This window comes from Mus caroli, unplaced genomic scaffold (assembly GCF_978045245.1).
Source record: "Mus caroli unplaced genomic scaffold, Mus_caroli_1 scaffold_7, whole genome shotgun sequence".
In the NCBI taxonomy this organism is placed as follows: domain Eukaryota; kingdom Metazoa; phylum Chordata; class Mammalia; order Rodentia; family Muridae; genus Mus; species Mus caroli.
This window is the reverse complement of record NW_028227262.1, coordinates 12,317,273-12,343,614: the sequence shown is the minus strand read 5'-3', so window position 1 is coordinate 12,343,614 and position 26,342 is coordinate 12,317,273. Positions and strand designations below refer to the sequence as shown.

The 26,342-nt window shown below is 41.2% G+C and overlaps 1 protein-coding gene across 2 annotated transcripts in view; it reads left to right on the top strand.

Annotated features, from left to right (window-relative positions):
• The first annotated feature begins 2,868 nt into the window (after nt 1-2,868).
• Nucleotides 2,869-26,342, top strand: part of Ptpro (protein tyrosine phosphatase receptor type O) — a 219,663-nt gene continuing 196,189 nt past the window's right edge. For both annotated transcript variants that reach the window (XM_021164482.2, XM_021164481.3), the window contains exon 1: nt 2,869-3,293. In XM_021164482.2, the coding sequence (XP_021020141.1) occupies nt 3,219-3,293 (75 nt within the window). In that variant the 5' untranslated portion in view covers nt 2,869-3,218. The remainder of the gene's footprint in view (nt 3,294-26,342) is intronic.

Below are 26,342 nucleotides of genomic sequence, written 5' to 3'. Positions count from 1 at the left end.
TCGATCACGTGCATTCTGAAAGACTTGGAGCTTATGAGTTGTCAACGCAGTTCTTAGGTGAGAAGTCAGGCCTCATCAGGGGGAGAGTGCTAAACAAATGTCCAAAGAGACCGAAAACCAGAGCGTTGCTGACTGTCCTTCTCTTGAGAACTCATTTCGTGTAATCTTCAGTCCACACTCGGTAAACATTGCAATCCAAGGAACATGGTTGGCAATCTTAACATCTATGGTGAGTTTCCAGGTTGGGTACCGTTTGATGCTTCCTGACTTAAGTTTTCCTCCTCCCCGTAATCTACACAAAGCAAATTATTTGTCAATGAGGAGCCCCTCCACCCCCCCACCCACCATGAGCAACTGTCTAATACTGAAACTGCTGACAGCCTTGCAAGTTATTTCAGTCCTGGAAGCTGGGACTGCACACGTGGAACTGCATTAGAGCTGTCTCTGGGGGACACAGTAGAGCTTCATTGGCCAGGGCAGTGCAGGAGTCCCAGTTGACTTGTCATTAGGGCTCTTGCAGGGACTCTAGCTACGTTCCCTGGCTGCTATTACCCCTGTTTGTATGTGAAAGAAAGATGTGACTGACCCACAGAGGCGAGAACAAGAGTTTTACATATTAAAGAAAAACAAACTATTTCTTCCAGTCAAATAAATAATCTTTCGGACTTAACATCGTCGGTCTCTCAGATCCCTAACTACTAATTATTATCCTTTTCCAAGTAAACAGCTTTGTTTCATTCTGAGAGTCATTTCATTTAAAATTCAGTGCACAAGGGGGTCCATTTTGTTCTATGTTTATCTTTCTCCAGACAGAGTGACATCTAGAGAATACAGTGTCTGAGCCCTCTTTAGGAAGCAGCATGGTTGAGATGGAAAAACCTAATGGATACTTTCAGGCAACTGGGGACCAAAATGACTGCACACATTAATGCTACCTGCGGCCATTCTTGTTGGGACTCTCTAACCTAGTTTAGTAAGATTTAACATGTTTTAGAAACACTGCAATGGAAGACCAGCTAGTGGTCTGAATCAGCTCACCACGGTCAACGCCACATACGCAGTCTTAGCGGGAGTCTCTGGTAAGAATTTGCGGTCCTGTCATTGGTTTAGACACAAGAACAAGCAAGACTATTATTTTTTTCCCCCTGTGATCACTATGTAAAATGTTTATCTCTGGAAAGGAACTCTTCTATGATTACCAAATAAAACTTCCAGTCTTCAGGCCATGTAGTCACGTGCTGCTAATGGAATATTAATCATGCTAATTACTAGTGCTTTCCTGGGCGGTGATGCACTAACCACTTAATGTTGCTGCTGCCCTAAAGTGGTCCACGTACACATCTGTGTGAGAGCAGCAGGGCTAAGCAATGTGTGATTTAACTGAGCAGAGAGAAGATGAAGCATACAGCTAGGTAGGGGTATTTAAAGTAATGCATTATTTTGAAAGTACCTTTTGCATTTATAAGATTAATATTTGAGCAAAACTGCTTCCTGATGCCTAAAATAGATCAAACATTCCTATCCCTATTATATATATATATATATATATATACATGTATATGCACAATTAACCTTACATATGTATTTAATTCACATACTGATACTAAAATAAAACTTGATTTAAAAGAAACTTGTGAGTACCACTTAGGCCCCAACCTGAGCATCTCTGTCTGGAAATTAGATCACTGTGGAGCCTCTTTGATGTAGCTGGAAATGGAAAACCACTTTTAAAAGCCTCAAAATAAAAGAAAAACATATCAGACCAAAGGCTCTGGAAAGTGCAGGTCTGAGGAACCATTTCTTAGAAAGCCCTCGAGTTTGGCCCAGAAGGGGGAAGCAGGGAAAACCTTGGGGGGGGGGGAGGCCATGAGAGTCAGGCCAACAAAGGACAGGCATGAGGGCGCTGAACAGAAGACCATCAGGGCTGTGTACTGAGGTAGCTTTGGTGCCAGCAAGGGAAACACACACAAGCCCAGAGCCTTGTTCTGTTCTGTGAAGAACCGTTAGTGCCTCGATCTATTCATGCAAAAATTCCTAATCCAAACCTTTAGTTTATAGTCCTCCTGTAGAAAAAGACGAGCACACACGACTCTGGTCCTATAGCAGGCCACCATTCCTCAACTGTGTCCCAGAGTGCTGGTGACACACTCCTAAGTGCACAGTGCCTTTTACTGTCACCCGATACCACACTTTGAAGGATAAAAACAAAATTCCAGCACCTCGGGGCCCACCCAGGACATTTACATGATAAAAAGAAATGACTTAATATAATGAATCCCACTTTTTTTTAAATATAGAGTTGTATTTCAAAAACTACACAAAACCTCTAGAGACAGATAAGTAGACATGAGACACACTTCATGGAAATCGTTGCTTGTGATTCTAAATTCTTAGATTAGTTATTCATGGATAATTCGGAGTACTTCGTGTGTTCACACACAGAGAGAATATATTACACACTTATTCAAAATACGTGTAAAATACTGTGAGCTAGGTGTGGGCAACAGGACAAGAGGGGGAAACGCACAGAATTACTCAGTTTCCCTAGCTGATTATGGGATGCTATGGGGGAATTGAACTGAGGTCGGGGGTGTAGGAGTTGAGATTCACTCCTCTTTTCGAAAACATTAAGTGTCACTTGTAAATATAAGGGCAAAGGAACGGGGTTGAGAAGGGCCTGAGATAAGCAAGAGGGGAAACCCCCGCAAACAACTCTTCCTAGGAGACTCTGGAAAGGCTGAGGCGGAGCCTGGTCTGGGGGGCTGCCTAGCAATGGGAAGCGGGCAGGCCCTGGTGGGAGGACCCAAGATCTGCACTTGAGGAGTTCCTTGCTCTGAGAGAGAACATCATCACTGTTGCTAGGGGGCCGCGGAGGGTTGTCTGCCTGCGGAGCTCGGGCAGCTCCTTCCGCAAGCCGACCCCTGCCTCCCGTGGCAACCGCTGTAGCTGTGGCGCAGAGCCTCGCCCACTGCCATCCCCACCCTCTCCATCCTTAGCCATTAAACAACGCCGGTTCCAAGCACGTTCTAGCAGGACTCGGGCACAGAAGAGGAGAGCGATCCATCCAGGGGCACAGGAGGACCTGCCAGGCGACATGCGACCGCCCGGAGCCGCCTGGGCGCCCGAAGTCTGAGGCTGCCAGCCGGGACTGGTCATTGTAAGCGCCACGGAGAACTGCTGGCGCTGCCGTTCCCTCCCGGGTCCCTGGTCGCGCCGCGATGGGGCACCTGCCTAGGGGAACGCTCGGGGGCCGCCGCCTGCTACCTCTGCTCGGGCTCTTTGTGCTGCTCAAGGTAGGGGCCCCCAGTCCTCGGAGATGGGGATCCATCCCGCCGTGGGGAGCCACTCGCTCAGGGTGCGGTGGCCAGGCGGGGAGCGCCAGCCGCACACGCTTTGTCCTCAGAGCGGTGCCGGGTGGGCTGCGTAGCTGCGGGTGGAAAGATCTGGAAGTTTGAGCCTTCCAGTTGTCGCCCTTTGTACTCTGCTACCTCAACGGTGAGCTTGCGGGATAGGGCTTTCTCAGGCAAAATGAGGGCACTTTTTTAGTGGTCCCCAGTGCACCCCTATGCCACTTCACCTTCGCGCCCTCCCCCAGTGAAGCCTCGGTACGGCTGCTTTGTCTCAGTCAGTTTGCCTTCTGCGGGAGGGAATCACACGCAGGGCGCTGAGCTCCGGACCAGACGCACCGGCCAGGCGGGGCGAGGGAGAGGGTTCCATTGAATAAGGAATCGGCTCAACTCCAGAGGAGGTCACTCCCTGTCTTACCCTCCATCCGCCTGGGGATGCCTGGTAAAACTCTACACAGTTCCATCCTCTCGTAACAGGATGCTGCTGCCACTGATTTTTAATGGTGGAATACATGATTTATAAAACTCACCTTTTCCTATCCTCTTTGGAACGTGTGGCTCAAAATTGTACTTTGAGAAAAAAAGTGAAAAGGAAAATACTGTTTAAAAAGAAAAACCCAATCTTGACACTTAAAGCATGTTGTGTTTTTTTTTTTTTAAGCTGTTTTCTTGGCATATGAAGGGAAGTTAGGAATTGGTACTCCCTCACTCCCGGTTCCGAAGGTCTGCTTTCCTTCCGTTCCTAGTCTTTTCTCCCTTCTTGCCCCAGCAACTGAAGGATGGCCACAGGTGATCGGGAGCTATCCTTTCAGCACCATGAGGATACCTAGCTAGAGGAGGTCAGCCCGTTAATGACTGCAAATGTTTCCGCATTAAGGAGTCACTTCTTGCTTATATGCCCATTAATTATGAATGCTCCCCAAGGTTATAGTGAACAGGATTCACGAATCCCCTATAGAACGAGTGCAAAACTATTCTATATTTTCTTCCTGTCTCCCCAGATCACAGAAAAATGTAGTCTCTGGGTAAATAGCAAAGGAGTAATATGAGCAAAGTTATAAGCTGTATTGGACATGTGCTCAATATTTAAGTCATCAGTCATCATTTTATTTTAAACTCTTATAAATACTAAATTCAGTTGCACGTTTCGCCTGCTTCTCTGTAGTACATACCACAGATAAAAAATGCATAGTTAGTTTTTTATAATTAATTGTTCTAACCGTTTGACAAACTTGGCAACAACTGAGATGTCTAGGTAATGCTCTTTGAGAACTTAGGATGAAAAAAATGGAGGTACATGTTTTACTGAGAATAGCAGAGAAGTGTGAATGTGTGTGCTTGTGTGCTTGTGTGTGTGTGTGTGTGTGTGTGTGTGATCTGACATATATTTAGCCTTTGGAATAACTTCAGGTTTTTGTTTCATAGTAGATGGTAACTCTAGAAATGAGACTATTTAGCTTAAGAGAAAAAAATATAATGTTAACGTTAAGATGCAGAGAAAAATGTGTCAGAAGTTTGAACTCCAAACACGATAATAGACTAAGAACATTCATGAAGGATAGCATGATGGTATCTTAGTGGTTGCAACAGACTTTCACTCTCTTTAACATAATATGTGTATTTCTCAACATTTGCTAGCAAATATCTATTATGATAAGCTATACACCATAGCCCATACATTGATAAATCATTTAAAGTATTACACTAATGAGAAAAATAATGTTGCAAGGGAAGCTACTAATATTTACTTTATGGATGGATAACATTGTTTCACTTTAGTATAAAGTATACAAGAAAAAGGAAAATCTACAAATTGAAAAGCCACTAAGCCTCAATCTTGAAAGCATTTTCGACAAGCCTCTTCCGGTCAGAAAAGCACCTGAGCAGCTGGGGCGCAGGGTCTGCTGACACTCGCCAACTGCCCACAACACCCGCCACAGGATCTTAAGACTTCTGGTGAGGGGAGCACAGCTTCTGCTCCAATCCAATTGCGCGGGACCTGAGACTGCATTAGTTAGGGAAGCAGAAACCAGCCTGAGTAGGGCCACAGGCCTCACCCGGCCGGATCAGCGCCAGGGTAGCGGGAGCGCAGGGTTGCCTGACACCCGCCAGCTACCCACGACCCCCGACGCAGGATTTTGGGACTGCTGGTGAGTGGAACACAGCTTCTGCTCCAATCTTTAAATAGTGACAACGATAACAACTAACCCCAGAGATTACCAGATGGCGAAAGGTAAACGTAATAATCTTACTAACAGAAACCAAGACCACTCACCATCATCAGAACCCAGCACCCCCACTTCACCCAGTCCAGGGCACCCCAACACACCGGAAAAGCTAGACACGGATTTAAAAGCATATCTCCTGATGATGATAGAGGACTTCAAGAAGGACGTTAATAACACACTTAAAGAAATGCAGGAGAACACTGCTAAAAAGGAAGAAGACAATAAAGAGGAAGCACAAAAATCCCTTAAAGAATTGCAGGAGAACACTGCTAAAGAGTTACAAATCCTTAAAGAAAAACATGATAACATAATCAAACAGGTAGAAGTCCTTACAGAAAAACAGGAAAACACATCCAAACAGATGATGGAAATGAACAAAACCATACTAGACCTAAAAAGGGAAGTAGACACAATAAAGAAAACCCAAAATGAGGCAACACTGGAGATAGAAACCCTAGGAAAGAAATCTGGAACCATAGATGCAAGCATCAGCAACAGAATACAAGAGATGGAAGAGAGAATCTCAGGTGCAGAAGATTCCATAGAGAACATCGGCACAACAATCAAGGAAAATGTAAAATGCAAAAAGATCCTAACTCAAAACATCCAAGAAATCCAGGACGCAATGAGAAGACCAAACCTACGGATAATAGGAGTGGATGAGAATGAAGATTTTCAACTCAAAGGACCAGCGAACATCTTCAACAAAATTATAGAAGAAAACTTCCCAAATCTAAAGAAAGAGATGCCCATGAACATACAAGAAGCCTACAGAACTCCAAATAGACTGGATCAGAAAAGAAATACCTCCCGACACATAATAATCAGAGCAACAAATGCTCTAAATAAAGATAGAATACTAAAAGCAGTAAGAGAAAAAGGCCAAGTAACATATAAAGGCAAGCCTATCAGAATTACACCAGATTTTTCACCAGAGACTATGAAAGCCAGAAGATCCTGGACAGATGTTATACAGACACTAAAAGAACACAAATTCCAGCCCAGGCTACTATACCCAGCCAAACTCTCAATTAACATAGATGGAGAAACCAAAGTATTCCACGACAAAACCAAATTCACACATTATCTCTCCACGAATCCAGCCCTTCAAAGGATAATAACAGAAAAAAACCAATACAAGGACAGGAACCACGCCCTAGAAACAACAAGAAGGTAATCCCTCAACAAACCTAAAAGAAGACAGCCACAAGAACAAAATGCCAACTTTAACATCAAAAATAACAGGAAACACCAATTTCTTTTCCTTAATATCTCTTAATATCAATGGACTCAACTCCCCGATAAAAAGACATAGACTAACAAACTGGCTACACAAACAAGACCCAACATTTTGCTGCTTACAGGAAACTCATCTCAGAGAAAAGGATAGACACTACCTCAGAATGAAAGGCTGGAAAACAATTCTCCAAGCAAATGGCATGAAGAAACAAGCTGGAGTAGCCATTCTAATATCTGATAAGATTGACTTCCAACCCAAAGTCATTAAAAAAGACAGGGAGGGACACTTCATACTCATCAAAGGTAAAATCCTCCAAGAGGAACTATCAATCCTGAATATCTATGCTCCAAATACAAAGGCAGCCACATTCATTAAAGAAACTTTAGTAAATCTCAAAGCACACATTGCACCTCATACAATAATAGTGGGAGACTTCAACACACCACTTTCACCAATGGACAGATCATGGAAACAGAAACTAAACAGGGACACAGTGAAACTAAGAGAAATTATGAATCAAATGGATCTGGCAGATATCTACAGAACATTCTATCCTAAAACAAAAGGATATACCTTCTTCTCAGCACCTCATGGTACCTTCTCCAAAATTGACCACATAATTGGTCACAAAACAGGCCTCAACAGATATAAAAATATTGAAATTGTCCCATGCATCCTATCAGATCACCATGGACTAAGGCTGATCTTCAATAACAAAATAAATAATAGAAAGCCCACCTTCACGTGGAAACTGAACAACACTCTTCTCAATGATACCTTGGTCAAGGAAGGAATAAAGAAAGAAATTAAGGACTTTTTAGAGTTCAATGAAAATGAAGCCACAACATACCCAAACTTATGGGACGCAATGAAAGCATTTTTAAGAGGAAAACTCATAGCTCTGAGTGCCTCCAAAAGGAAACTAGAGAGAGCACACATTAGCAGCTTGACAACACACCTAAAAGCACTAGAACAAAAGGAAGCAAATTCACCCAAGAGGAGTAGACGGCAGGAAATAATCAAACTCAGGGGTGAAATCAACCAAGTGGAAACAAGAAAAACTATTCAAAGAATCAACCAATCAAGGAGCTGGTTCTTTGAGAAAATCAACAAGATAGATAAACCCTTAGCCAGACTCACTAGAGGGCACAGGGAAAGCATCCTAATTAACAAAATCAGAAATGAAAAAGGAGACATAACAACAGATCCTGAAGACATCCAAAACACCATCAGATCCTTCTACCAAAGGCTATACTCAACAAAACTGGAGAACCTGGATGAAATGGAGAAGTTCCTAGACAGATACCAGGTACCAAAGTTGAATCAAGATCAGGTTAATGATCTAAACAGCCCTATATCCCCCAAAGAAATAGAAGCAGTCATTAATAGTCTCCCAACTAAAAAAAGCCCAGGACCAGATGGGTTTAGTGCAGAGTTCTATCAGACCTTCAAAGAAGATCTAATCCCAGTTCTTCACAAACTATTCCACAAAATAGAAACAGAAGGTACTCTACCCAACTCATTCTATGAAGCCACAATTACTCTGATACCTAAACCACAAAAAGACCCAACAAAGATAGAAAACTTCAGACCAATATCCCTTATGAATATTGATGCAAAAATCCTCAATAAAGTTCTTGCTAACCGAATCCAAGAACACATCAAAACAATCATCCATCCTGACCAAGTAGGTTTCATCCCAGGGATGCAGGGATGGTTCAATATACGGAAATCCATCAACGTAATCCAGTATATAAACAAACTCAAAGATAAAAACCACATGGTCATCTCCTTAGATGCGGAAAAAGCATTTGACAAGATCCAACACCCATTCATGATAAAAGTCTTGGAAAGATCAGGAATTCAAGGCCCATACCTAAACATGATAAAAGCAATCTACAGCAAACCAGTAGCCAACATCAAAGTAAATGGTGAGAAGCTTGAAGCAATCCCTCTAAAATCAGGGACTAGACAAGGCTGTCCACTTTCTCCATACCTATTCAACATTGTACTTGAAGTCCTAGCCAGAGCAATTCGACAACAAAAGGAGATCAAAGGGATACAAATTGGAAAAGAGGAAGTCAAAATATCACTTTTTGCAGATGATATGATAGTATATATAAGTGACCCTAAAAATTCCACCAGAGAACTCCTAAGCCTGATAAACAGCTTCGGTGAAGTAGCTGGATATAAAATTAACTCAAACAAATCAATGGCCTTTCTCTACACAAAGAATAAACAGGCTGAGAAAGAAATTAGGGAAACAACACCCTTCTCAATAGTCACAAATAATATAAAATATCTTGGCGTGACTCTAACTAAGGAAGTGAAAGATCTGTATAATAAAAACTTCAAGTCTCTGAAGAAAGAAATTATAGAAGATCTCAGAAGATGGAAAGATCTCCCATGCTCATGGATTGGCAGGATCAACATTGTAAAAATGGCTATCTTGCCAAAAGCAATCTACAGATTCAATGCAATCCCCATCAAAATTCCAAATCAATTCTTCAACGAATTAGAAAGTGCAATCTGCAAATTCATCTGGAATAACAAAAAACCTAGGATAGCAAAAACTCTTCTCAAGGATAAAAGAACCTCTGGTGGAATCACCATGCCGGACCTAAAGCTCTACTACAGAGCAATTGTGATAAAAACTGCATGGTACTGGTATAGTGACAGACAAATAGACCAATGGAATAGAATTGAAGACCCAGAAATGAACCCACACACCTATGGTCACTTGATCTTCGACAAGGGAGCTAAAAACATCCAGTGGAAGAAAGACAGCATTTTCAACAAATGGTGCTGGCACAACTGGTTGTTAACATGTAGAAGAATGCGAATCGATCCATTCCTATCTCCTTGTACTAAGGTCAAGTCTAAGTGGATCAAGGAACTTCACATAAAACCAGAGACACTGAAACTTATAGAGGAGAAAGTGGGGAAAAGCCTTGAAGATATGGGCACAGGGGAAAAATTCCTGAATAGAACAGTAATGGCTTGTGCTGTAAGATCGAGAATTGACAAGTGGGACCTCATGAAACTACAAAGCTTCTGCAAGGCTAAAGACACCATCAATAAGACAAAAAAACCACCAACAGATTGGGAAAGGATCTTCACCTATCCTAAATCAGATAAGGGACTAATATCCAATATATATAAAGAACTCAAGAAGGTGGACTCCAGAAAGTCAAATAACCCCATTAAAAAATGGGGCTCAGAACTGAACAAAGAATTCTCACCTGAGGAATACCGAATGGCAGAGAAGCACCTGAAAAAATGTTCAACATCCTTAATCATCAGGGAAATGCAAATCAAAACAACCCTGAGATTCCACCTCACACCAGTCAGAATGGCTAAGATCAAAAATTCAGGTGACAGCAGATGCTGGCGAGGATGTGGAGAAAGAGGAACACTCCTCCATTGTTGGTGGGATTGCAAGCTTGTACAACCACTCTGGAAATCAGTCTGGCGGTTCCTCAGAAAATTGGACATAGTACTACCGGAGGATCCAGCAATACCTCTCCTGGGCATATATCCAGAAGATGTCCCAACCGGTAAAAAGGACACATGCTCCACTATGTTCATAGCAGCCCTATTTATAATAGCCAGAAGCTGGAAAGAACCCAGATGTCCCTCAACAGAGGAATGGATACAGAAATTATGGTACATTTACACAATGGAGTACTACTCAGCTATTAAAAAGAATGAATTTATGAAATTCCTAGCCAAATGGATGGACCTGGAGGGCATCATCTTGAGTGAAGTAACACAATCACAAAAGAACTCACACAATATGTATTCATTGATAAGTGGATATTAGCCCAAAACTTAGGATACCCAAGATATAAGATACAATTTGCTAAACGCATGAAACTCAAGAAGAATGAAGACCAAAGTGTGGACACTGTGCACCTTCTTAGAATTGGGAACAAAACACCCAGGGAAGGAGCTACAGAGACAAAGTTCGTAGCTGTGATGAAAGGATGGACCATTTAGAGACTGCTGTATCCAGGGATCCGTCCCATAATCAGCTTCTAAACGCTGACACCATTGCATACACTAGCAAGATCTTGCTGAAAGGACCCAAATATAGCTGTCTCTTGTGAGACGATGCCGGGGCCTAGCAAACACAGGAGTGGATGTTCACAGTCAGCTATTGGATGTATCACAGGGCTCCCAATGGAGAAGCTAGAGAAAGTACCCAAGGAGCTAAAGGGATCTGCAACCCTATTGTTGGAACAACATGATGTACTAACCGGAACCCTGGAGCTCTTGTCTCTAGCTGCATATTTATCGAAAGATGGCCTAGTCGGCCATCAATGGAAAGAGAGGCCCATTGGACTTGCAAACTTTATATGCCCCAATATAGGGGAATGCCAGGGCCATAAGAATGGGAATGGGTGGGTAGGGAAGTGGGGGGCGCTATGGGGGACTTTTGGGATAGTATTGGAAATGTAATTGAGGAAATTATGTAATAAAAATATTAAAAAAAAAAAAAAAAAAAAAAAAAAAAAAAGAAAGCATTTTCACACATGCTCGTTGATTGAATCACACTTCCTTACAGTTAAGAAGAGATGTTCAAAGTGCTAAATTAGGCATCTAGTATAATATCATACATCTTGTGGTTAGCATATTATACGGCACTTCAGGCATACAGTATAATTTCTTTATAATTTTGAGGCTTTTAATTCAAACTACTGAACAAACAACCAACAAAACAGATGTAACCAAGTATGTGGTAGCATGAACCTCAAAGCAATCTGTTATTAAATGTCAAATAGTTACCAAATTTCAACCTAAAACGGTCCATAGGGATAAGGAAAACCATCCGCCCATCTCCCATAAAAATCTCTATATGTTTATTTATGACAAGCATTTATTAATGTTCATATTTATATTCTCTATATAATCAAGAATTTTTAAAGAATGTAAGTCAAATATTTCAACTGTGAAGCTTGATTTTTCAATTTCATATTTTCTATAATTCAGGTGGATATCTATGCTGTGGAGAGATGGGGATGTGTATGAGATTCAGGTTATAATCAATTTCACTGAGAGAACCTTGAAGGGGCAGAATGTCCAAGGCTTTGAATAGCATGGCTTGTGCACGCTTTAGTTATAAATCCATGTAGCAAGGTAGTTGAGGTTGTCTGAGTCAGTCACTGCACTTCACGAGGCGATGTCTGCATGAGGTGATGTGACCTACACCCAGTACTGGTCACAGGACGCTTAGAATTGTATATTGATGTTTATGGTAAGCAAGTATGTAGAACTAGATATAAAAATATCAAAGCTCTGTGATCAATCAAGAGCCTTCTAGTCTCCAGTCTTCTGTCTATGGATCAAGTGAAAGACTTATCTAGAAGTATCTCCCTCTTGTATGTCTTCCCATAATTCCTGCTACAAACAACACAACATCACACTTTTACTGTCTTTCCTGAAAATGGCTTCCTATATCATCCAGTCAATACCAGTGCTTTGTCCACTAAGATGCAAGCTGCAGACTATGACCTCATTGGAATCTGAAGTCTGTCTTCCGTGAAGTGTTGCTTATTAATGGTCAATGGAAGCTCCCCACTTCATTAGTAGACTTGGCACGAGTCCTTTATTCCTTCGTTATCCTGTCTATATTTTCATATTTCTGCTCTTGCTTTAGATGTCATCAGAGAACATTAACTTTGAAAGGGGCTTTAATACTTTATCTTTTAAACATCTGTGTTTAATATTTTGAGTGTTATGATATTGGGCATTTAACTCTTTTTTTTTTTTACTGGTCAAGTATTATTGTTTCTTTTTTCCATTTTTTATTAGGTATTTAGCTCATTTACATTTCCAATGCTATATCAAAAGTCCCCCATACCCCCCCACTCCCCTACCCACCCACTCCCCCTTTTTGGCCCTGGCGTTCCCCTGTATTGGGGCATATAAAGTTTGCAAGTCCAATGGGCCTCTCTTTCAAGTGATGGCCTATTAGGCCATCTTTTGATACGTATGCAGCTAGAGACAAGAGCTCCGGGGTACTGGTTAGTTCATATTGTTGTTCCACCTATAGGGTTGCAGTTCCCTTTAGTTCCTTGGGTGCTTTCTCTAGCTCCTCCATTGGGGGCCCCATGATCCATTCAATAGCTGACTGAGAGCATCCACTTCTGTGTTTGCTAGGCCCTGACATAGTCTCAAAAGAGACAGCTATATCTGGGTCCTTTCAGCAAAATCCTGCTATTGTATGCAATGGTGTTAGCGTTTGGAAGCTGATCATGGGATGGATCTCTGGATATGGCAATCACTAGATGGTCCATCCTTTCGTCACTCTTCCAAATTTTGTCTCTGTAACTCCTTCCATGAGTGTTTTGTTCCCTATTCTAAGAAGGGGCAAAGTGTCCACACTTTGGTCTTCGTTCTCTTGAGTTTAATGTGTTTAGCAAATTGTATCTTATATCTTGGGTATCCTAAGTTTCTGGGCTAATATCCACTTATCAGTGAGTACATATTGTGAGAGTTCCTTTGTGATTGGGTTACCTCACTCAGGATGATGCCCTCTAGGTCCATCCATTTGCCTAGGAATTTCATAAATTCATTCTTTTTAATAGCTGAGTAGTACTCCATTGTGTAAATGTACCACATTTTCTGTATCCATTCTTCTGTTGAGGGGCATCTGGGTTCTTTCCAGCTTCTGGCTATTATAAATAAGGCGGCTATGAACATAGTGGAGCATGTGTCCTTTTTACCGGTTGGGACATCTTCTGGATGGGCATTTAACTCTTACTCAGAATAAATACCTGTGGTTGGTTCATGATCTTCATGAATTTCTCTGGGATCTGTCTGTCTGTCTCTGTCTCTCTCATGCACACACTATGTGTCTCATTTTTCCATGGGAATTCTATCTTGAGTGTTCTGTGGATGGTTCACTGCCTCTGTGTTTGCAAGTGATGGGTGTTGAGTCTTCCCACTGTGAGCACATTTCTGCTTTTGATCTTTATGATGTAAAGGACTACTGTTGTATGACATAGAAAATGCACACTACCCCTCTGCCTAAACTGTAGACTAACTGCAGGGTCTCTATGTGTTATTTATGTTTGTGGGCCATATGTGTACATGTCAGATACAGGGACAAGAGGTTGATATCAGGCACCTTCCCTGTCACCCTCCATCCATCTTCTTCATGTTTATGAGACAGGATCTCTCACAGGACCTTGATTTCAGTGTTCAAGATAGACCACTGGCCAGAGAGCTTTGGGGACCACTTGTGGGGTTACATATATGCTTTCACTGCTGGCTTTTTACACAGGTGGTGGGGATCTGAACTCGGGTCTTCATGTTTGCACAGCAAGCACTTTAACCACTGTGCCACGGGCCCTGCCCTTAGCCAACTGAGTCTTGAGAGTTTGAAAAGGATCTTTGTGTTGGTAGCATTACTGAGGTCAGTGGCAGTGGGGCAAAATAGGAAGCTTAACTGCAATGACTCCTGAAGTCTGTTCTCCTCTCCTCTGTTTAATGAGTCCAGATGCCTGGATCCATCCATTCTCATATGCGTAGGCCAGCACAAAGATGAGCTCCACCACACAGTGTTTGATGGTCCTCATCTAATGAACCCACATATAGTATAAATACTTTGGAAACAAAGTTTTATTGCGTAACTGTTGTCTTTCCCTGCATGCTAGCATCTGGCATTAGAAGTGTGACAACAACTTAATAAACTGGATAACAGTTTTCTCCACTGTATAAATAGCTTCTAAGCATTCCGAGATATTATAATAATTGACTTGTGAACATGTCTATATAAGGAAAACCTGAAGAACTATCATTATAAGAGTTAAATCATCATAATTATAATGTAGTCACCATGCTATAAATAGTAAACCTTTATCAATTGCATACTAATATATTATTAAAATCACAAATCGAAACACAACCATGTTATTTTTTTTTAAACAAAAAGTAGATATCCCCAATAACACATTTATTTATTCATCAATGTTTCCTAAGTGGTTACTTGATTTACTGGTTAAAGAGCAGGAATTATGGCCTGGAGAAGTGATTGGGTGGATAACAGTGCTTACTGCTCTTGCCAAAGACCCAGGTTCAGTTCCCAACCCACAAGATAGCTCGGAAACATCTGTAAATCTAGTTTCAGAGGATCTTACGCCCTCTTCTGGTCACGCAGGTCCTGCATAACTATGGCACACACACACACACACACACACAAACGCGCGTGCGCACGCGCGCGCAGGAAAAACACTTGTTTCCATAAAATAAAAGTAAATACATCTTTTAAAAATTAATTTTAAAAATGTAAAGAGCAGAGACAGCAGGCATGCTCATAATCCCAGCACTTGGAAGGTACAATCGGAAGTTCAAAGTCACAATCGGTTGTAGAGCAAGATAACCAAGGTTAAAAAAAAAGGACAAAACAAAACAACCCCTGTAGCCACTGAAACTGGGGATAGTGCTGCATGGCTAACAACCTAGCACTCAGAAGGCTGAAGCGAGAAGAGTTCAAGCTCATGGCTACCTATGCTCACAGTAATATGGAATCCTTTCTCAAAAAGGCAAGTCACAATTGACATGCTTAAGGGCAAAATCTAGTGTGTGTGTGTGTGTGTGTGTGTGTGTGTGTGTGTGTGTGTGTATCCTACAGGTATACCAAAAATATTTTTGGCTGCCATTCCATATCACCACTCCCCATGATCTCTACCATTCCCAGTGTGTCAATATTTCTGATTCTTAGTGGTAGGAGACCCTCTGATGCTTGTTAAGAACACTGCCTCTAATGGGTTCTTTTCAACCTACTCTCTTGGCAATTCCTATGGAGGGATTTAATCCTGGGTCATTACCCAGTCATTTACATAACTCTTCTATGGTAGCCATTGGTCTCATCTCTTTCTACTTAAATAAGGGAAGGAGAACTTCGTAGCTCACTAGTGTCAATTGATTCAAGAAGCCAAAGCCTGGAGAATAGAAGCCCTGTGGTTTAAATGTAAAATATCCCCCATTGGATTGATTTTGAATACTTGGCTCCCAGCTGTTAGCACTGTTCTGAAAGGTGGAGGAACCTTAGGACGCGGAGTCTCACAGGAGGAAGTGGGTTCCTGGAATTTTATAGGCTGGCCCCACTTCCTACTGCTAATCTGCTGCTTCCTGGATGTAGTGTGAAGGGCTGCCTTGTGATTCCGTCTTCTCTGCCATGACCGGACTAAGCCCTTCTTAAACTGTCATCCAAAGTACACACCTCCTCCCTTAAACTGCTTCTTTACTGCAGACTGGTCTAAGTAGAGGAACTAAGAATGTGAACAGGTTCACAGATGCAGCTAACACAACAAAGACTCTCCTCTGTTCTCTGATGCTATTGATTCCAGAAGGTTCCATATGGTTTCTGTGAGCTATTGAGGAAAGTATGTGAAAACACAAACTATAATTACAGTAACAACAAAAAAACAACTTTATAAAAACCTTTCATGTAATCTACAGCCACTGTTGTTTTTGTTTTGTTTTCTATATGTGCTCCAGAGCTCAGCAAAAAAATACCCCCCCTTCCAAACAGAGTCCTCAACGCTAGAGGAACAACATTGTGCCCACATTTCTCAACTATTTCAGCATCTAATTCTACAGTGAAGGGTCTTTTCTTTCCTGGGGTTTTCTAGAGGCTAACAGACAACTCATCTTCCCTGTCTTCCATGTTGTAGAACAGAAGGAACAGAAGATCTTGAAGCAAGGTTGAAGACCATTCTTGATAAAAGGTTTTTCTTTCTTTTCTGTCAGCAGTTGAGACAATAGGAAACATGACACTTGTATGGAAAATATTTCCCAAAGAAAGAATCAAAAGCAGGTAGACCACCACCACCATCTCTTTCTGCAAATATACATGCTACCTAAAAGTTGTACCTACCTATTTTATGTGCACTTCTGGAGTCCAAAGACAACTTGCTGGAGAGAGTTTGTTCCTTCACTCTGTGGGTCCCAGGGATTGGATTCAGATAGTCAGGCTTGGTGGCAAGTGCCTTTGCTCTCTCAGACACTCCACAGACCACGTGCTAGTCTCCCAAAGCTTTTCCCAAAGAAAAGCAAAGTATCATTCACTTCCCTGAGAAAACATAAAGTAAATGATACATCAGAGAAACCTATCTTTGCACTAGTAATTTGTGAACCTTTACTAATAAATCTAAAAAGAAGGAGTATATATATATATATATATATATATATATATATATATATATTTCAAATGATAAATAGTTCCTCTGTGTGTGTGTGCTATTTCATTCAGTTCTCCTAAAACAACTGAGATGTTCATTTTGTTCTATTTTTTCCCTGAAATCCAGATCAGTTGCCTTGTTTATGGATGAGAATATGGTAAACCCACATGCTCCTGTTTCTGATCTTTCACTATCAAGCCCCCTGTCAACTTAGTTCATTTTCTTTGCCGTTTAGTTTTCCTGACAGGGCTGCCTATGCATTGTTCTTGTTGTTGTTGTTGTTCAGTCTTTTCCCAGAATCAAAGTGGGAGCAGTGGGAAATGACCTCCCCTCTTCAGTATGAAATCTGCCCTTTGGATGCTAGGACAGCGATTTATTGTCCAGTTACATTCAGCCAATCACTTACTGATCATCTATCAGGTGCCAAGAATTGACAAATGCTGCAGGCAAAGAGTGGCTGACAGTCACTTGTGTCTTTGCAATAGCATAATGGGGACATAGACACAGAGACAGAAAATGTCACACAATGTAGTTAGATGTGTGTTCACATAGAGGACATGTAAGATAGTAAAGGCATGTAAGCATCTAGTGGTTGAAGCTTAAACATCACCCACATCCTGAAGCATAGGCATTTTCTTTTTCAACGTAAACAGCAGGCACAAGACACTAATTGAATTAATGTTGTCATCATTAAAATGTTAGCATATAGCTTAACAAACAATGATTAAAATTTCAAGCAGCTGAAATACAAAATCATGTTTAAAGAATATACTCATTTGTGTATGCTCACTTTAAATAATCCTGTAGCAGATTGGCTTATATGAGTGGTCTATTATTGCACTGTTATTGTGCTAAACTCTGGTTAGCTCTAATGGTTTTCTATAAGTTTAATTTCATTTTTATTTGTTGGACAAGCATAACCAGAATTAGGGAGAAACTGTAATTAAATTATGTATGCTTTCACATTCATGGCTGAAAGCAATGCTTCCCATCCCTCCATGAAGTTATGAGAAGAAATTCCATCTAAAGGCCCAGCCACAGAGCTTAGCAGGTAAAGGAATTTGTTGTCCACTACAATTACACATGCACTCTCCCATGCACACAAAAATAAATGAATGTAAAAAAAATTAAATTGTATCTACAGAGTTAAAAAGTAATATTAGAAATTCTTGTTTTAAATAAATTTAATTTAAATTATATATTAATTAATTTAGTAATAAATTAGAAAGTTTTTAATAAATTGTTTTCATTAAATTTAGTAACATTTACTCATGATCTTCTAGAAGCTTCTAAGAATGTACTTATAGAAACCTTGTATGTTCCTGAAGCAGCATGATTGGGATAAGGCTCCTTGTGGTATGCTATCTTTTTCTAACACTAGCCAGGAGTTTTCAACTTAAGTCAATTTGTTGGTTCATAAAAAAGATATTTTAGTATGATGCTCAGGGATATCTACTTAATTTGACAAAATACTGAGAACTGAACTTTACGAATAAAAAGCAAGAATGTGATGGTGGCCTGGAGATGAGACACATGTCCACACATCTTATAACCGTGTTCCCTGGTGCTTTAACTGAGGAGGAAAAAGCTGTCCTTAGTGTCCGTCGCTCCATCCCATGGGCTGAAGAATAAAACGGCGTAAATGAGAAAGTGAGCTGGGCACCTTTTGTCTCTGGCTTCGACTCAGTGTGACTATCTCACACTTTTGCCATGGTGACTTCCCCACACTATGGGCCATAACCTCAAACTGAGAACCAAAAGAAACTGGCTCGGTTGTAAGAGCACCTGCTGTTCTTGCGGGGGACTGAGGTCTGGTTCCCAGCACCCATATGGTGGCTCATTACTGTCTGCTACTCTGGTGCTGGGGATTCAGAACTCTCTTCTGGCCTCTATGGGAAATACACGCACTTGATACACATACATGCAGGCAAACTATTAATACATGCAAAAAGGAGTCCTTGCAAAGGAAGGAAGGAAGGAAGGAAGGAAGGAAGGAAGGAAGGAAGGAAGGAAGGAAGGAAAGAGGGAGGGAGGGAGGGAGGGAGGGAAAGAAACAATGAAACAGAGAAAAGGAACTCTTACCTGTGAGCTGCTCTCTGTCAAGTATTCTGTCACAGTAAAAACAATTAGTGAAAGGTGTGTTCTTGCCCCAAACTAAGGATAAACAATTTACAATTGTTTCTAGACAATGCCTATTATTCGGCTGTACTCAAGATTCTGAATATTTACTTAAGACAGAGCCGTTTAGCCAAATTTGATCTGTAGCTGAAGATGACCTTAAACTCCAGATTCTCCTGCCTCTTTGGGGAAACACATCATCACAAATGACTTCAAACCCCTAACTCTTAGGTTTATGATCAAGGAAAACTGGGTGTGGTGTCATGTCCCTGTGATCCAGCACTGGGCTGGGGGTCCAGAAGCAAGGCAGGAGGATCACAATTTTCAGAATACATCATGAGATCCTTAAAAAGACAAAAACAAAACAAAACCACAGATAGAAACAGAAATTCAGTCTATACTCTCTGTGATGTGTCTTTAAATATTGAGTTATGTGGTTCTCCTCTTAAAGATATAAAAGAAAACCAGGCATTTTGGATTAAAATGCACTGATACAAACCATTATTTACACTTAAATCTAGTGCCAAGATGTGACCAAACTTATTGTGCATTGTGCTGGGGAATTTCCCTCTGCAGTCTTCCTTAACCAAATTATACTTTTTAATTAGTCTCTCGCAAATGGCTACAGGCTTCCTCAAAGTGGTTCGACTCCAGGGATTTGCAGTATGGAAATGCTGGTATGCAAAAGCTTCTCACTAAAGCGACTGCAGGAGTTTAGAATGAAATACTTTGGACTTTAAAAAACTGAGCTTAAGCACGTGTGAAGTCCTTATTATCCTTGTTGCTTTTAATTACCAAAATCTGCCAAAGCTCAGCTACCATTCAGGTCATCTCAGGCTGAATTCTTGGATTTATATTTTGTGCATTTGGAACTCAAAAAGCCTACAGGGTCTTTAAAGCTATGTTCACCCGTGTACTGTTACCCGGATTGCTTCAACTCCTTGACCTATAGAACATCTTTCCTTTTGGAAGGTTAATGGAGAACTTAGGAAGACTCTTTTCAAATTCTTGTTGCTATGCTGATGTCTCCAATCAGCCTTCTTGATGGCCTTTCACAGATCTGAAGCGGGGAATTCTTGGCTTGCAATATTCAAGGACTCCTGAATCAGATGTGTATTAATAGTTACAACAATTTTATATTAATATATTAAGAACTCAAAGAAGACACTATAACGAAAACATCACAGCAACAGACAGAAAAAGAAGAAAGCTTCTTCCTAAACAGTATATTCCAAAATCACTTCCCTCTGGAGATATGTATTCTAAGCGTGTTCCCTATGTCTATGCAATATACATTTACGTGTGTGTGTGTGTGTGTATGTATATATATATTTAAAATCATTAAACTGCCCTAACACGCATGCTCTTCTCACTAAAATGTATTATATTTTTTCAAGGCCTTTATATTCTAGCCTTCTGAAATGTGTTACATTAAGCCATAAGACCAGGAGTCAATCATATATGATTCACTTATGTATTTAAATTAAATAAGGGCATATGTTGTCATAGATATTGATCATATGCATGAGATGTGGGTCATGGGTTTGGAGAGTAAGGTCATCACCACTTAGGTGAGGGCTGTCGGTGAATGTGAGTAATCAAAATCCAGATCCCTAGCAAAGCTTTTCCAGCATTATATTGATGCGGTTTTATTTCCCATTTTTCTACACTAAATCCCATCACAGGAAACTAAAGAGCATAGACTGTCTACTGGGAAAAAAAAAAGGTAAAGATGTTTTACTTGAATTCTGGCTGCGTTCTGTGCTAGCTGAATGCCATTTTGCAGTGTACTTCCCTCTTGATGGAAGAGAAGCTGAGGTGTCTGTGTCTGTAACTGTCCCTTCAATTCCTAGCCTGTATCCCCTGACTCAAAGTGTTCTACCCTCTGAGGAAACTTCTTCCCACAAAAGACTAGGTGACACTCTTACGTGACCTTGTGCCCTGGGCAGAGTGATTGGACTAAAGTTGAACAGCTGGTCCAAGCTAAGCTCACTCTAGGCCTGTAACTTTTGGGATGGGCCGGAGCTAGAATACTCAGGACCTATTAGGTTTATTAGTTTGCAAAGTAGTCATGGGTGTGGCTCTTTGGCACGAGCTCAGTTCCACCCTCAACCATCAAACTGACAGGGAGAATCATTTTCTATGAGAGAAGAAGCAGGCAGGGCAAGAAGAGACTTGAGTAAGACGTCCTCCATTACAAGAAGATGGGTCGAATCCTCAGACTCTCCGGGGTCACTCCACAGGTGTAGAGAGCAGCCTCAAAACAGCAGCCCACTGAAACCCAGCCTCACTGTTCCTGAGCAGACACAGGGTTGATGTCTCAGGGTGGTGGAGGAAGCAGAACCATGATGATTATATAATTTGTCATACCAACTGGGGCAAAGATCATTATGCTGTGATAACCAACACAAATTGACATGTTCTGGGGGAAAACCAGGGGAGATGAATCCCTCCCTGAGCATAGCAACAGACATCATTTTACATACTATACTGTCACCGACTCCTGACCCTTCTCACCCAATTCTGAAACCTTTATCCTAAACACCAACTAACATATTAGAGTCTTGAGAGTTACCCAAATAAATTAAATCCTGCCCCTGGGGGATTTGTGCTAGCCAGACAGGGATGTCAATCACAATGTCCTCGGGATGGGAGTGGTTAGGACCCGAGGCACATCCATGTGTGGCAATGAGGACACAGTGACTTCACCTCAATAAGAGTATGCTGAGCAAAGAAACAACCTTAAAATCTGGCATTCTGTATGGTCATATTTATGTAATATTCTTGAAAGAACAAAGTCATGGAGCTGGGGAATTGATTCCTGTTTACTAAGGATTTCGGGGTGGGGAACACGGGAAGAGGGTGCACATGTCTGTAAAGGGGCAGCCTGAGGAAGCCTTGTTACACTATGGATGCAGTTTTCTTTTTATTGTCGTGGTAGTTTCCTTGAACCATACACAGCTGTAAGATCTAGGCATCTCAGCACGCCCACACTCCAAATGTACATTTGCACAAGTGTACCCCTGAGCCCCGACCTGTATATTCACACGAGTGTGTGCAACTGGTGAAGTCAGAAAGATTGTTTAGGAGTTTGAGTGTTTCCTTATTCTGATCGGCAACATTGTTACCACTGGACGTGGTGAATTGTAGGGTATGCGGCCTTTTTCTTTCCATTTATTTGCAACTTGTGTGTGCATAGAGGAGACTGTGTGTGTTTGTGTGTACATGTGAGTGTGCAAGTCTTCTTACCCTTGTGTAGTAGCAGGGGAAAGATTAACTCTGGTATCTTTTTCTATCAAGCTCTTCTTTATTTTTTGATACAGGGTCTCTCACTCAACCTGGCACTTACCATTTAGTCTGGGCTAGCCCACCATGTCCACTTGCATTCACTCCCTGCCCTGCAATACTAGAACCACAGAGGTAACGTCTATTCTGTTCAGCTCTTACTCACTGAGCATTGCCCCAGCCATTGTTTTCAACTTGTAAGTTCATCATTATTTCCAGGATAATTTTAGTGCTTTTGTTGTTGACCTTGCTGAGTTTTTATTGTGTCTGTCAGTCTGCTAAATATCTTAACTTACTAGCTGACAGACATAGCCTCTTGTCTATAGCAACTTAGAAATAAAATAATTACATTCATAGGGAAAGTGAGTATATCTGAATAAATGCATAATATGTTAGGAAAAGATATGCAAAATAGGAAAGGTCTATAACACAAAGTTCTATTAGCCAGCAGACTCAAATTTATTTTGAAGCAGGGCACATTTAACTGCACTTTACAAGCCTTGACTTGCAAATCCTTAAAACGTCTAAGAGTTAAAACAGCCCCATTTCTAATACTAACATCAACAATGATGACACACCTCAGAGACTTCAGAGAATCAGATGAAAGTGACGTCATGAAGTCACCCTGGTGGGAAATAAGCAGAATCGATGACTGATTGACAGAGAATAATCTGTTCTTCTAGGGGATTACTTTAGAGCACAGCATGGGTTGTGTAAAGTAAATTTGAATGAAATAGAATATCTAAGATGAGTTTCCAAACTCTGGGTAAAAGGTGGGGTGGTTGGGAGAGAATTGAAGTGAATATCTGTCTAGGTCAACCGCTCACTCTTGACTGTTTTCAGGCTCTCCTGCAAGGGTGAGGCTGTGCTCATTCTTAAGGTCAGGAAACGAAGTTGTGTTGTCATAACATCTGGAATGTGGACACAGAGAAGCTTAGGGGGCAGTGTATGCGAACACTGTAAAAAGTAGCCAATTAGCCTGCAGATGAAGGAGACAAGAATACACACTAATAAAGACCAGAGCATAGGGGTTGAAGGGATGTTTGTTTTGATAAAGAAATAAATGCTCAGGTGAGTCCTGTTCAATAGATTTGATAGAGATTAAGTCAAGGAAGATCTTTGAGATTGGAGGAACAGAGAAAAATCAATAAGCACATCTTTAGGGAAAGAAGAGCATTAAAGTAAATGCAGAGTAATGTAGGGAATACACAAAACGCCAAGGGCCTTAATACAACATTATCACTGACAAATTCGGGTCTATTATGAGGCCTGTTGCAGACTGAACTGTACTCTCGCTAGATTAATCCGGGGTGAGAAGATTCATCTAGGTTTAAGAGGCTTGAACAAGGCATGGACGGGGTTCAAGCCCTGAACAGGGAGTGCAGTGTCTGTGTCCCACACTGACTGTGCTATAGCTACACACACACACACATACACACACACACACACACACACACACACACACACACACATTAAGATGCACTTTGGCTCTTCAGTGGCATGCATGAAAAATTATCATACCTCATTTTAGCTTTAATTGCTTTTATAATTCCGAATTTGCTGTTAAATGCAAATGCTTAATTTTAAATACGCACTCTCTGTCTTAATTAGATAAAATAATCCTCTGTTGCTTGGGTAGTTCAGTAAATTAGTCCCTCGACTAAAACTCTCCTGGATCCTGTTGTTTATGCGCTAATCTGTAGCCACTTGTACAGACAAATGGGAAATAAATGGTTTTTTTTTTCAGACTTATGTTGTAACTGTTGGCATGCCTTCAAATTTGTTTCCTTTGGATGTGACTAAAAATTACTCTTGTGACCATAATAATTATAATTTGTGTTAATGTAGTCTTATAATTGTGGAATTTCCTTTCCAGGTTTTTTCTTTATTTAAAGCTATGAGTTAAAATTACATGCTGGTAGCCCCAGACAAATAGAGAATACAAGCAGTACTGTTGTACAGCCAACCCTTTCTGTCTGTGGGTTTCCACATCTGTGGGCTTGTCTAACTTCAAGTTAGAAGTATCCTGAATGCTGTGTCTCCACTGAGCATGTACAGGCACTTTTTCTATTACTAATCCAGAAGAAACTCACTGCAGCAACTATGCAGTACTTACCCCACAGTATCTGTTGTAAATAAGCAAGGGATTACTTAAAATATATAGGAGGATGTACCTAGATTACGCCATTTAGAGATTAGATTCTACCATTTACAGATTCCAATACCACTAGGGGTCCATGTGGACTAATCCCATGGGAAGTCAAGAACCAGATGTAGACACAAATACTAACTCAAAAAAGCAAAGTTCTGCAAACGGGGTCATATCAACTGGTCCCAAAGGAACGGAGCAACGTGAGTAATGAGCAGAGATCAGATTGCTCCTTTTCAGCTTCCATGCCTTACTCACAGTGATGGAGAAGGTACCGGTGACACCGTTGCCTAGTACAAAGGACTTCTGTGCTACTGTCCACAAAGTATTTCATCTCATCCTTGCATAGCTTTCTACATCATTATCACAATTTCAGTAATGCAGAAACTGAGTCACAGAGATGTTCCGAAGGAGCAATAAAGAGCCCCTGCTCGATGTGTGGTATAGCTAGATATGTAGTACCTCAAGTACTACTTACTTTGTCTGATGTGGTTTTCACTTCCCACGCACTAGCTTACCACCCCTCCCCCTCCCCCTCTCCCTCTTCCTCCCCCTCCCTCTCTTACTACAAAAGTATCTTGAGACTCCTGTGACTACTCTTACATCCTTTTTGTGAGGACTGACACTTGGATAGAAATCCAACAAGGGTTCTTCCTGATAGCAGTTCTTGATCATCCAAAACCTCCCCTGTGTCTTTTAACCTAATCTTTGCCCACCGATCTGTCAGTCACGTGCTTCCAGACCAAAGCCTGCTGTCAGCTTCTGTAAGCTCACAAACATCAGGTTGATGCTTCCATTCATCATGTCCTGCCGCTTGGTGCAGGTGATGCTTCTCCACCTCGTTGGAGAATTAACCACAATGCACTGGGAAGGAAGATGACTGCTCTCAAGGCATGCACATTCACACCTTCTACAGCCCCAGACATGGCATGCAGGTAGACCTGAGACGCTGTAGCTTCCTGGCTTTGTGTGATGCTTACCCATAAAACATGCCTATCCCTTTAAGAAAGGACAACAACAGCTTTTACACTAATGTCTTCCTTTTGATTGCATTAGGTTTGCAAATTAAACCGATTAATGGTGGCATTCGGTGAAGCTCTCAGCTCTTCTGTTTAATACTCTTATCTGACAACGTGTAAATAGAAGACATAATTAATTACTCACGACTTGCATGTCAAGTTGAATAAAAAATCACATCCCCGGGAGGCCCGTTATTACATATCTGACTGTTCTGTAAAATTGGTTTTGCAAGGAGAAGGCATACCTGGAGATAAGGGTTTTGTTTGTTTTCCTATCCATTTTACTTAATTTATTAGAGTGTCTTTAGAAAGATGTGGAAGAAAAACATGACCTGCCAAAATAGCTTGGAAAAGCTTATTGCATTTGCCCTGAAATGGTTATTTTTTCAAAAATTATGTTTTTCAGTTTTTATCAGTGGGATTACAAACTCAGCATCTGAGAGTTTTTTTTTTAAGTGATGATGACTTTTTACAAAATGAGCCCCCAGAAGGTGACTGCTCCCTCTTTAGAATACGCCCAGACACTGATATCATCAGCCAATCATGCTACGCCATATCATCTCCATACATGGTCTCAGCCTCCAACTGGAGAATGTGTGAGTGTCTACTAAGGCGAAGGGGGAGGGGTCACTGTCTTCATCAAGTCTTCCATCTTATCTGTCTAGAGTTGAGCTGAATGAAACGAGGTCCCTGCTTTAACTGGAACATTCTACGGTTCATATTTAGCTCTCAATCTGTTCTATGGTAATTTCTGAGGGAGCGGACT